Source organism: Nicrophorus vespilloides, unplaced genomic scaffold (assembly GCF_001412225.1).
Source record: "Nicrophorus vespilloides isolate i.1.1-1 unplaced genomic scaffold, Nicve_v1.0, whole genome shotgun sequence".
In the NCBI taxonomy this organism is placed as follows: domain Eukaryota; kingdom Metazoa; phylum Arthropoda; class Insecta; order Coleoptera; family Silphidae; genus Nicrophorus; species Nicrophorus vespilloides.
Window position 1 is genome coordinate 242950 of NW_017095935.1, and position 13828 is coordinate 256777.

Consider the following 13828-nt stretch of genomic DNA (forward strand, 5'->3'; position numbering starts at 1 on the left):
CATAAAATGATAATTGTTATCTAACGTTTTATAAAATCAAAATATTATTGAAATTTTTTCTATATTTTTATGTCATCTTTATGTTATTTATTTTTATAAAAACATTGAAAAACGTAAACTCAGATTTATTTTCATTCTGATAATTAATTGAAAAAAAAAACAGTTTGTATATTGAATATTGAACCTTCGATGAGAGAGAGAACAAAAACTAATAGATTTTGAAAAATCCGATTGTTTCACGATAACAAATTACACCAGGATCAAAGTCATCGCAATCCGAGACTTCATAAATCTCAGATCGTAATTGAAGTTCGTGTAAAGTTCGAAGCGACCGCAGCGAACGTGGATTAATTACTCATCGAGCGGAAAATATTCCAGCAGAAACGATGCAACAAAAAAAGAAGCATCGCATGCGTTACATAACATTACATTATGATTTCTGCCATTCATACTGAAGGCATCCTTATAGAAAGTTTGTAAAAAGATGTTTGCAAAGATAAAAATGAATATGCTTTGTGAGGAATTGCTGGGAGGAAGATGCAGTTGTTGGAAGTCTCCATTATGTCGGCATCTCGTGTTTGTTTAGCGTTGATACGCCGGTGGAAAAGTTATGGAAACTATTCGACGGCGCGTGCATCATATTACAAAACGGTTTTCCAGTCATCGTATAACAATGGTCTACGTAATTCCGATTGCGGACTGCTGTTTTGACGGAGGGCTGCTCTCCACGTAGACCCATCATTGGACACGCGTATCAACTCGAATTGCCATTAATTAAGCAAATTGCTCTCTCCATCCATCTCTTCTCCACGATCAATGCCAATTGGAAAATATGCAATTATCGCTGCGGGATGACGACGACTATGATGATTATAGGAGGAAGATACAGCAATCACTTCAATGGTGATGTACATTTTCATTCATCGCAATAAACAATTTCGACAAGTCGCGTATAACGAGCCGATTAATTGGATCACTTCGGGTGTCTGTTAACCGTCGGCTGGCTGGGATATGGTTTGATGCGATTAGCCTTAGGAGAATTGAAACGTAATGCAATTCGTGCGGTCGTCCGTGAGAGATCGTGCGTTATGAAAGCCTATTAATCATCATTAGTATGTGCATAGCGATAATTACATTATATTTATTGATTTGCGACTCAAACATCAATTCCAAAAACGATTCACGACACATTTGATTTAGCTTTAATTGACCTTTAACCGTATGCACTTGTTTGGAGGTTGTCCAATCAATTAACCATTATGTTCTTCAATATTTGTACACATTAAGCCTGGTATTAAAACTTGTTGCTCTAGCAATTCATCTCTATTTTACTAGCTATATCCAATCGATATAATTTATTTCTTTTCTTTTAATTGTCTTAATTATAATTTATATAAAAAATGCAACAAATTAAAAAAATGTTGAACTATAATTGAGGTTTGTTTTTAATAAAATGTTATTTTTTTTCTCTAAAAATTGTGGAAATATAATATAAAAAATACTACAGTCTGATAATATTTATATAAATATGTAATACATTTTGATAATGATATTAAATAACTTTGTAACTTATAGTTAACGCGTTTTGTTCGTAATATTTGTATTTAAATGTCAATTTCAAGAAGACATATTTTGATGATATATTATGTAATATATTTTCATTGGTAAAATGATGTTTTCTTTTCGTCATTTGAAAGATGTCATTTTTAGCTTCCTTTAGAAGCCAATTGAGCGTAATTATGTTTGCAGCTGTTAGTTTTGGGTCAATTTTAGCTTAATCGTCAGTTGAATTGCATCAAAAAATATGATGCTATTAATTTGGAATTTTGGAATTACAAAGGTGTTGTGTATTTTGAGCTACATCCAAGGAATCAAACGATCAATTGAGATGTTTCCTGTCAACAACTGAATAGTATAACTTTCTCTAAATATGATGACCTGAAATCACACTTGCTTCAGTTTATTGCTGATTGAAAGGTCAAAATAGAAAATATATGATTGATTAAAGTAAATTTTTTGTATACAAAATAAGAGTTTTGTTTCACACTAAAAAAAAAATTGCCGACCCTATAAATAAATTCAAAACGTCAACTGTTTTAGGAATTAAGACTCTTTTATATAGAATAATATTGAAATTATGTATTCAGATGAGAATCCAGTAATTTCTTTATAGTATTATAATTTAATTGAAGAAATATCAATCATTGCTTTAACATGATTATCTGTATAAAGAAATAAAGACAAATTTTGTAAAAAAAAATATTTCTTATACATAAAATTTTAATGTTTTTCTTTTTAAATTCTTATATAATAAATCACTTTAATTGGTTCAATAAATACTAATGAATCCTATATATGGAAAGCAGAAAATGGACGTCTTCATCTTTATTTAATATTTTTTTTTATTTTATTGCTGTTTGTGCAAAATAATCCAAGGACAAAATTGCATTACTTTATATGGTTTTCCAACCATTTATATTTAGTTCTTTGCACAAACATAACACCTAAAAAAGAAAAAATGTAATGCAACTGGATTTAAAGATTATTTTTTGATGTATCAAAAATGTATATTTTAATTATTTGTATCCAAAAAGTTGTTCACAAATTTATACTAAAAAAGAAAATCATAACTAAATTTGATTACATAATAATTTGGTTATAAAGTCAAATTATAAGTACATGTGTATAAAGTACTTGTACTTGCGCAAGTAATTCATCTTAACAAGTATTGCGTAATGTATATAATCTACTCTATAAAACATTTTTTTTATTGCTTTTGGTGGTTTGCCAATAAATATTCCCATTAAACACATGTTTGTACAATTTCCCAGGGATAAGAGTACATTATCCATATTAAAGTTGTTATAAAACACATGATTACCGTCAGCTTCGCGCACTTTATTACTGTCGAGCAGGAAATAAACGCGCTTTAAAGTTATAGCAGCAAATCCTTCGTCGAAACCTCTTAAATTAATTGCTTATCGACCGGAATTATTTGATTGGTTAGTTATTTCCGTTTCCTCATTTTTTTTTTGCCTTCAGTCGCTAGAAGAAAAATTAATTTTATAATTCTATGGATGGAAACTTGGACGAAGTGCAGAGAAAAACAGCTTAATCAAAAGGAAAGAAATAAAAGTAAATACGCTTCACACTTTCCTCTTAATTCCATTTGATTATCAGCATTTTAATTTACAATTTATTTTTAACGTGCAATCTGCTTCAAAGCAATTTCGTTTTCCAATTTTCACGTAGTTTACAAGCAATTTAAATCAATTGGTCGTTGATTTTTTTTTAATTATACTTCAATTTATCAACAAAATTCATTGATAATTTACAGATTTGTAAGCGAAATAAACGTACTAATCAATTATATTTGTTTTTAATCCAGATTATATAAGAAATTTAGATATTAAATTCGTTTAAAATAATAATGGGATTAAAATTCAAGAATTTAATATGTTGTCTTAAAAATTCAAGTGTTATTGTGCGTCAATACCTCGCATAGTGCGGGTAATCGGACTGTTTGGTAACATACTAAATTAAATAAACATAACAATAAGAGACGTAACTGTAAAGAAGCAAAATAATTTGATATTTTCAAACCGTACTATAGTGAATCGAAGCAGGACTAAACGAGGTATTTCTGTATTGCATAACAGAATTGATTTAGGATGTAGTTCATAAGTGAAATTGCGTAACAGGAAAATTAATTTTCTAAAAATATTTACATTAGTATATTTAAAATGAAATATGTGTAATTTCGAAAATAAATAAATGTAGGCACTTTCTGTAAATTCCGTCTAGTATTTATAGTCTGGACGTTTTTTGTTTCTTATTGGCAGCGCCGTTTATTTGTCCAAAGCTTGTACATCGTACAAACAAATTGTGCTCGATGCACGTCAACGTCGTTCGCATGGACATCAAATAAAAACCTGTATTCTCATACAGATTTCTTCTTTCGAATATTTATGTTTTATTTTTCTTGTTTTACTAGTTTGTTTGCCGTTTCTTGTTTTCCTGTTGTTTCCAGAGGCTTCAGAATTCTAAAACCGGAGCTATTTTCGGGCCAGTTTCGGCGCGGATAAACTTAGAAAATATGTCTGGCAGCGGTCGCAGCCGCCTGCATACGTGGCACATGTCCAACGCGCAAAACTGATTTTTGGCCTCTTACACCCAATTAAACCGTGTATCCTGGTAACATCGCAAAGTATCGTATAAAAATTATATAATAATACTTTATAATTCCGATAAAGTTAGAGAGTTTCAAGTGCTTGAAAGGCGAACTTCAAGCACTTAATTCAGAGTTAAGCTTTAATTTTTTTGTTGCTGTTTTAGCAATCAACACTTTTATGGTTCTAAATCATTAATAAATATTGAAAAATGTCAATTTAATCATTTAACTTATGAATTATAACATAAATTAAATCTATGTTTGATTGGAAAAACGATAGAAAACTTCAAATAAATTTTAACATTTCGAAATTGGCAAATGTTTGAATGGATATTTTTATAAAACTTTCAAAAATCTGTTGATTCAATTACGTCTACAAATGAATTTCAAACGTATATTTAGAAGATTCAATTATAAATTATTATCAGAATTTATAAATAAGAACCTGATAAAGTTCTCAATAAGTGTCCTAAACTAGTGTTAAATATTCTATTATAAATTATGGAATAAATTGTATAAATTTCTGTAATAAAGTACAACAAAAACCTCGATCAGTCCGGATTCTCGGTTAGAAAATTTCAAAACAAATTAAATTGAAATTTAGAAGTACTTAAAATATTTAATGTAAACTTAGACTAATTTGATAATTTATAATTTAGTTAGTGAACAAAATATAATTTTATCACTCTTTTCAAATCCTCTCATAATTAGTAATGTCAAACTTTCAAGTATTTGTTAAACATAAACAAAATTCTCAAATTCATCTATTTTTATAAAAACGTAAGTAATAATAATTTATAAAGAAACTTTAACTTGAAAAAGAAGTGTGAAAACTAAATGATTTTGTATATAAATCTTTGAAAAAAAATAAATCAATTTCTTATTAAAAGTTTCAATGTTAGATATCGTTGATACGGATTAGGATGAAGTTGAAACTTGAATGATTGTTGTTGAATTGAAAAATTTAGTTGAAAACCCAATTTTATTTTAAATAGATTTTTCTTCCGCCTGGACGTGTTTGAAAAGGTGTGCATGCAATCGGTGAATTGATTCACACTGGATGCTTTTTCCTAGTCTCTTTTTTTGTATTTCTATTTCCCACATAACTTTTTTTTCCTCACTTTTTTTGCATCTGCTTTCGTTGCATTTGGCGCAGGAAGGCCGGAACATAATTTGCGATTACTTCCTGTTTGTCGAGCTGCACAAATATTGCGGATCTCCTGTTCACATATTTCTCGCTTTACAGGTAAATAAAAACACATACATTTTAAAAAGCATAAAATGTTAAGCGAATACTCAAAAAAAATTCCTTCATTGTCAAGTCTGTTGTAAATAAATATACTATTTTGTCTTAATTATTTTCTTTTTCATACTAATTATGTAAAGAAATATAAAATAAGATCTGGGATTAATGATTTCTTAGATAACTTTACTTCCAGGCATATTTCTTTACATGTATATTTGGTTGCAGAAATTATAAATATTACAATCATATTTCATATAATACATCTCGATCAACGAAAAGGATACGTTTCACGAAATTACTTTGTTAAGCGTTTTTAGAGGTAAACAATACTATGACCAGAATACGTTTCTTTGTATTGTAAATGAATAACTTTTTTTGTAACTTAGAAAAGTTGTATACAAATTGAAATCACATTTTACCATATTTTTCTTATTTATATTACACAATTATTGCATTTAACACTGATTGTTTAACAATAATAGTTCTTTCTAAATTTGTATAATTTTCACTAAAAAAGTGTAAAATGTTTTCAAAATCATTTAAGGACTTTTTTAATCTTTATTTTCCTAAATCTGTTTAACTTAATGTATAATTTCTTGATATTTTCTTGGCATTGAAAAAAATCTTTATGTTTATGGGAAATTGAGGCCTTCGTAATATCGAAAATACTTTATCAGAGGCAACATTAACCGAGGTATTTGTTGACAGAAATAGGGCTGTAATCTTAATATAATTGAATTTTAACAAATTAACTATATAACTATAAATTCGACAAGGGTCTATATCTCAAGCCCGACAACCGAAATACCGTCTATCGAAATTCCGACTATATCAAAATCTAGACAAACATAAAACCCACTATATCAAAATCCCGATTATATTAATTATTAATAACAATAAATTATAATTAATTTATTTGATTTTGTTGAATTATTTATAATAAACCATTATGAAATAATCTCAAATAAAATTAGATTATTAATTGTTATTTATTATTAATAACAATTTAGCGTAGTCACTCGCTCCGGAATAATTTAAAAATGTAATTGAAAACATTTTCGATATAGTCGGGATTTTCATACTGTCGGGATTATGGTTGCCGGGATTTTAATATAGTCGGGATTTCAATACAGTCGGAATTTCGAACGTCGGGAATTTGATTGATGGTATTTCGGTTGTCGGGTTTACGATTGCCACCGATACGACAATTCTGTCTCCCAATTGAAGTTTATGTAAACTATGAATGGCTGTGATACGAAGTTTCATAGCTATTCATAGTTTACAATTATATTTGTATTATGGTGAAAAGTCAAAATTTACTTTGAAAACTTATTAACATAGATGTCGCCTTTTCGGACAGATTACCAATTAGTTAAAATAGTAATAGTCGCCTGTATCACGAAAATCCGATACGATAAAGTTGGTTCAAAACAAAAAATAAAACAACAAAAATTTGTGGGGGCCGATAAACCCCAAATGGAAAAGCAAACTTTTGTTCGAGCCCTCGTATATATTTTAGTTAAAACAAATAATAAATATTTACTTAAAATATAAACATGTTTGGGCGCTATAGACCTTATTATTCTCTTAAATTTTTATAAAAACTATGAATATTTCCTTTAGTCTTTCTATAACGGAATTAACACTTTAACATTTTAATAATATCCATAGCAAAAATACAAACATACTTTTGAATTTGAGTATATTACAGATTTATTTTGTATTATAATGTGGTAAAATAGACAACGCTGCAACTACTCTCCACGGAGCAACTATGCTTCCAAAATTCGATGAGACAGGATCGAACCGTGAAGAGAGATGGTCAAGGTCTTTAGTTGAGGAGATTTTTTTATATATATTTGTGTGCTCCAAAGGACAGTTGGTGTTCTCGGAGTCAAGACCCACCGTCGGAGAAGCTTGCTAATCTTAAGGAAGCAGTTATTAGAGTTCTTTCTCTCAATAAAAGGAAGTGGCGCCCTGGATCTTCCCAGTTTGTCTTAAAATTTTCAACTGTAATGAATCCGCACTAATCGAAATCGCACTTACCTCGCATAGTGCGGTATTTTATAGATTATTTTTCAATGATACGACTCTATTATTACTAAACTTTCGGTGCTTAATTTAAATAATTTGTTCTTTTCTATATTCTATCATAATTGTTTCATTAATTGATAATAGGTGTCGCGTATATACGTCAGAAACTCACGCCCAAGTCGTGATCATGATTTTATACAAGATCAAAAAATTAACATTAAAGATTAAGGTCACAGGTCTTTTGTATTGTCAATTTTCGATATATTATTTAAATATCAACCTGATTTAAAATAAAAATAAATGGATGCAATCAGTTTATTGGGTAAAGCAAATTTGTAAGTATAATTTTTTGCGAATGGATATTTGTAACCTTCCTGCAGATGCATTTATAACAAATTAATGCAATTTCTAAGTGTGAAATGAGAATTCGTATACGAATGCAGAGATGCAAGAGCATTTGAATGCGATTGCAGCAAGAATCCGAGTCGTTTTCTTTAATTAACAATTTGGATCTGTATCGTACGAAGCAATAAATAATTAAGTTCACTTACTATCTGGAATTATGGGGAGCGGCGTAGCACGTAGAAGTAGTTAGGAAAATTAGCATTCCCGCTAACACCAGGAAAAGCACGAACGAGGAACGGAAAGCGAATGCTGGACTCTTCATTGTCTGGAACACACAAAAAAAAACATAATATATATTACTTTGATTAAATTGAAAACCAATTATAGAAAATATATGTCTGTAATGGATCTTAACGATAAAATCGTTTTCTGAACTATTAACCTCCGAGTAATTGTTCTCGCACTGTTTGAAACCAGACTAATCGAGGACTTTAAAAACGTATAAAAATAAATAGCACAAAAAGGGACTTAACTATATTTATTTGTATTTTTATCAATTAAAATTTAGTTTGTCTTAAAATTTTCAACTGTAATGAATCCGCACTAATCGAATAATCGCACTTACCTCTCATAGTGCTGTATTTTATAGATTATTTTTCAATTATTACTAAACTTTCGGTGCTTATTTTATATAATTTGTTCTTGTAATGTAAATTGCTGTCATAAATGATTCATTGATTGTTAATAGATGTCGCTTTCATAAATTGTCAAATTGCCATATTTACTAAGAAGATTATTAGAAATTAATTTTGGTAAAGTACAAATTCACATATTTACACAAAAACTCTTAAAATTTGATAATCAAATAGAAGACTAATAGAGATTTTACAAATTTTGTTAATTCAAAATTGACTGAAAATTAAGAACGGATATCGTTTCATACGCATAATAAAAATAAAACTGTATGTAAACAGCATGAAAATATCGACAATAAATGTGAAATATGCGATGTATGTGATCATAAATAAAATAATGGTCTTTGGAAATATTATACACATCAAAAAATACACATATACATATTTGTGTGTACCAGCTCAGTCAGATTTTAAGTGTCTGTAACATCAAGAAAGAGCACGACTGTAATTTAATATCAGACGTGCTGTAAGAATTCGTCCCGGTTTTAAGATCACAGACGGTGATAACTTTAACCGATCGCAACACAATATTCGCATCGCTTATGTTTTTATTACGACACCGTTTTTTTTCTAGCAACCCCTTAGAAAGGTGATTTGGTATAAGGAATGAAAAAAAAACTTGTCGCGTTAGTGAAAACGAGATTTTTCTTACTGTAAAAACGTTGTATAAAGGTTATCACGCAAAACTCAATTTCAGATTTCTTCTGTTGTTCAATAAAAATGTTACTGGTATTAATGCAACGAATTTTCGTGTTTTTATTGTATTTGAAGTGAAGGGTGTTATTTTTTATTGTAATTCATTGATAGTTTATGAATTAAATTAGTAAAATATGTAAATAGTTAAAAATAGATAAAAGGTGTTTTTAGTCTTCAGATTGCGTTTTTTTTTGGGGTTGACACTTTACTGCGGCAAATTCAAATCTTGCGTTAGTTTTGGGACACCCTTTATAATTTATATGAATAATTAAAAGTATAAATATTATTGTATAATATTAATGCTTAAACTCTTTTTTGTCGTGTTAAATACTATAATTAATACAAAATATATCAAAATTAAGCAAATTATATGAAAATATTTCATGGAAATTACAATTGTTAATTTATTTTCTAATGACATCTAATGACATACAAATAAAATATAATTTTTTTAAGGAAAATTTTGATCTCTTGCTATATTTTGTTTGACAAATATTTATTCATTTTATTAGTAAATAACTGAAGAACTACTGAAAACTACTTTCTTTACTCTGCATCTATTTGTTGTTAACTTTTAGAATACATCATCACTCAATTTTTGTATGAGGGTTCAAAGAGGATAATAGAATCTTCTCAAAACCAAAATGTTGTTATCAGGATTTTGTTTTCCATAATTTCTGACAAATTTGATTCATCACTGTTGGATAAAGATCTTTCGCTTGAACTACTCACACAGTCGCGTCAAAGCATATTATTTGAATATTTTTTTACAACTTCAATAATTATTAATTTAATTTTATTACAAATTAATTTTATTACGTAATAAAGTAAAACAAACTTTACACATTATTTCAGGTTTTTACGTAAAGGGCTTAAGAATAAATTTGTATGATTACAGTGCTAACTAAATCGTCTATAGAACGTCCTAATATGAAAGTAGCATTTAAATTTCGCGCCATTTTTTGCATATAGTTGGCAGCTCTAAAAATTGTATATGTGACATCTGTTATTCTTGAAATTAGTGAATATGGAATACTACACAACATTATAGTTATTATTGTTTAAGCTCATTTTAAGACGTAGCTAAATGGAAGAATCAGAAGGAAGGAAAAAAACTCATTTTAACATAAGAAAAATTGTGTAGTTCCTATACTTTGTAGTATTGTCAGTCATAATCTTAGAAAGTAAATATAAATTAGCTTTTAAATAATACGAATGAATATAACAAATTGTACAAATTGATGTGGCAATGAAATTTTGGATTATTATTGTGCAGTTATTTTTTAATGAATAAATAAAGAAGTAGTGTTAATAAATAAATGAAACTATGAAATTATGTTGTAAGTGTATTAAACATGTAATAGATAAAAGTTAATAGATTTATGAGATTATTAAGTAACGTTCTGCATGTAGGAAAACATGACAAACTGCCTCTATTTTGTGCATTACATCGCAGCGCGAAAACTTTCGGGCAGGAAATGAGCGTAATTTAGTTAAGAGTTTCGGGAACAGCAATTATTCCATCTGGTAGGGTAACGCTATTTGCAGAAAGATCAGCAAATTAGGTCCTCAGCCGGAAGCGCTCCGGAGGACCGGATATGTCTTCACACGAGCACAGACATCCAACATGGCAGCTCAGTATGTTGATGATACGATTAGTTGGACAATCGAAATACATGCATGCAGTTTCTGTTGTTGAAAGTTATTATAAACTTAAGCCATTGCCAACATATTTCTTTGTAGTTATTGCTAAGAGAATTTCATCAATTCCTCGCTTTGACACAAGGTGACAACTGTCATTTTGTGACATATTAACGAAACCCATAGATTGAAAAACGCCCTTATAAAGTTGTATGACAAAGGCTTAATAATATGTGTATATAATTATTAATACAAAATAATTAAGGTATTTAATGTCTCAATTTAAATTTCGTACCATTTTTGTATATAGTTGACTAAAGAAAGATATTATAAACATCTATTATTTTAATTGCATTTTTTTTTTGCATGATTATCAAACTCTTAACCTATTTTGTTACATACACAATAACTATTATCGATGATTCCTATGATATTAGATTAGTATAGGCATTTTTACATATAAATATGTTTGTTTGGTTTTACATAAATAATTTTGGGGTGTAGAATCTTAAATTATTACTTGATATTAACTGAAATTCAATTAAACAGTTTAAACAACAGTTTCTAATAGGATTATGGTGGAGATATATGCGAAGATATAAAGTATTTGGATGCAAATGTTTGTAAGTCCTGAAGGATATACACAGGAAGACGAATGAGTTGCAGGTGGGAGCAGAGGATACCCGGAATTGGGCGGTTTCAGTCGGCGGTTGAATAATGTATTCAATCAGTTAGGCGAGAATCCGATTAATTAGCATTCGCTGTAGCGACGGAGGCGCCGGGCAAGCGGTTATCTAATCAGGGGAATCCCCGCGGCTACCAACGAAATAATCCGTTTACGTTCGCGCAATTTGCCTTGCGGCAACTTGAAATCTTGCATAACGCACATTGGGAAAAAAGTAAGTGAACGTAAAATTATAAGAATAATTTTGACTTTCATCGAGGGTGCGAAGAAAATAATTATGTATTTTCGGAAACCCATTTCTCGGAGGTTGCGAGGGATGTTAGAATGCTGTTTTACGTGTAATTAGGGCGTAAGATTTGTGCGTTTCATGGCTCCAGGGGATGTCGAGGGTGGTTGGATGGTTTGAGAGGACCAGAGGCTTGGATTCCCGCAGGAATCGCATAGTTTGAAAAGCCCGGACATTCTGCACATGCTTTCGCAAAGGTATCCTTCCAGAGGACCCTTCACGGAGAAAATAAATTCACATTTTTACCTTCGTTTTGTTTTCTTTCTTGAATAGCTTAATTTGTTTTCTTTTGTTTTCCACTTGTCTCATTCGCTTTGGAAAGATTATAAGGGTATACACGGTTTCTAGGGAATACTTTAAAGATCCAATTTATCTAAATATAATGCATCTCTAATTTCATTACTTGCTTGAAATAAAACAAAATAAATTGTCTTTTTACAATGTATATGTTTTAACATATACAATTTTAAAGACTTTTTGTATTTTTTTCGATTGCGTAATAATATTGCGTAATAAAAAAAATTGTGCTAAATTATTGAAATTAATAAAGTTGCAATAAGTTTTCCTGAAAATACTTTTCTTCATTTTTAAAAATATAATTTTGTCATTAAATTAGCTGTAAATTCATTACAAATATTGAATATATAGATATTAGAAAATTGTGCGAAAATATTAAAATTATTAAAGTTGCGACAAGTTTTCAAGAGTTTTAGAAATTAAAAAAAAATAATACATTTATTGTAGGGTGATAGATACGAATTTGTTAGGTTTACTAAAATTATACAAAAAAAACATTTGTTAGTATACATTAGAGCAGTGATTTTCAAACTTTTTGGTCCGCAACCCCTATTGAACTTAAACAATTTAAAGTACCCCCAGAAATAAGGTTATGTGTAGAAAAATGTAGAAAACATACTGTCATCAATTTTTTTGCGACTCTCCAAGTACTTTTCATGACCCACTTGGGTTTGCGACCTTCACTTTAAGAATCACTACATTAGACTTTAATATCTAAAATTTAGCAATTAGAATAATAATAAATCTTCAGAGTTTATAAATTTCCTAAATTCTAAAGATTCAAACATATTTGAAGATAATTTTAGTAATTTCGGGTAATTTTAAGCAAATTTTGTAATTTCTAATGAAAAATGATTAACATTTTAAGTAATTATAGATTTTATGCTATATAATTGTGTTATCATATAGTTTTAATTCCTGTTTATAAATAAATAATTTAATATTTCTATATATTAGTTAAAATTTGTAGAAAAAATAAATAATTATAATATTTCCATAAGCTTATCAAGAAATAAATAATGCAGTTTCTTATTAAAAATTAAAACAAAAAGCGGTAAAATAAATTTTCAAAACTGTCAGGAAAACGTCAACGTGAAAACGGCTCATTTAATTAACAGCCATATTGTAAAACTCTTAAGTAATTTAATTACGTAAGTTCGGTTGCTTCCTGAAACTTTGCGGAGAAAAAAAAACAAAAACGCAAAGAACCCTGTCAACGCGTGCAACAAACAAACTACAGCAAATTTCCTTGTTAAAATACATGAACAATGAAAACTTGATCCAACGATTTTTCCCACAGACTCACTAATTAAAGTTCAACATAATCAACGCGAGATTCGACCTTTCTTCTTAAACGATAAGAGCATTTCATAATTAAACCGAATTTTCGTCATCTCGAAACGTTTATTCCATTACCAAGAAGACCGAAAATGAATTGAGAATTTAAAAAATATATTAAGAAGATGAGTGAGATGGAGCGAGTTCAAAGAGGATCCTAATGAATCCAAGTTGACAAGAAGGAAATGTCTTGATTTTGATGCAATTACTACCGGTGGAAGATTTAATCATCTTCAATTAGTCTGGAATAATATTAATAATGTTTCTGCAGTGAACGTTTTCAATCATTAAAATTATTCATTTAGAAAGGAAAAAGCGGTTGTAACAAGCTTTGGAATTACAAAATGATACTGCTGTTCTGTTGTTGACACGTGTGTTCATTATTGGTATTTTA

General features: G+C 29.1%; 1 protein-coding gene across 1 annotated transcript in view; it reads right to left on the reverse strand.

The window, feature by feature from the left end:
* The window catches only part of LOC108568868 (diuretic hormone class 2), a 61647-nt gene that overhangs the window by 3554 nt on the left and 44265 nt on the right, over positions 1-13828 (reverse strand). The window contains exon 2 of the mRNA XM_017930214.1: positions 8003-8121. Coding sequence (XP_017785703.1) covers positions 8003-8118 — 116 coding nt within the window. The 5' untranslated portion in view covers positions 8119-8121. The remainder of the gene's footprint in view (positions 1-8002; positions 8122-13828) is intronic.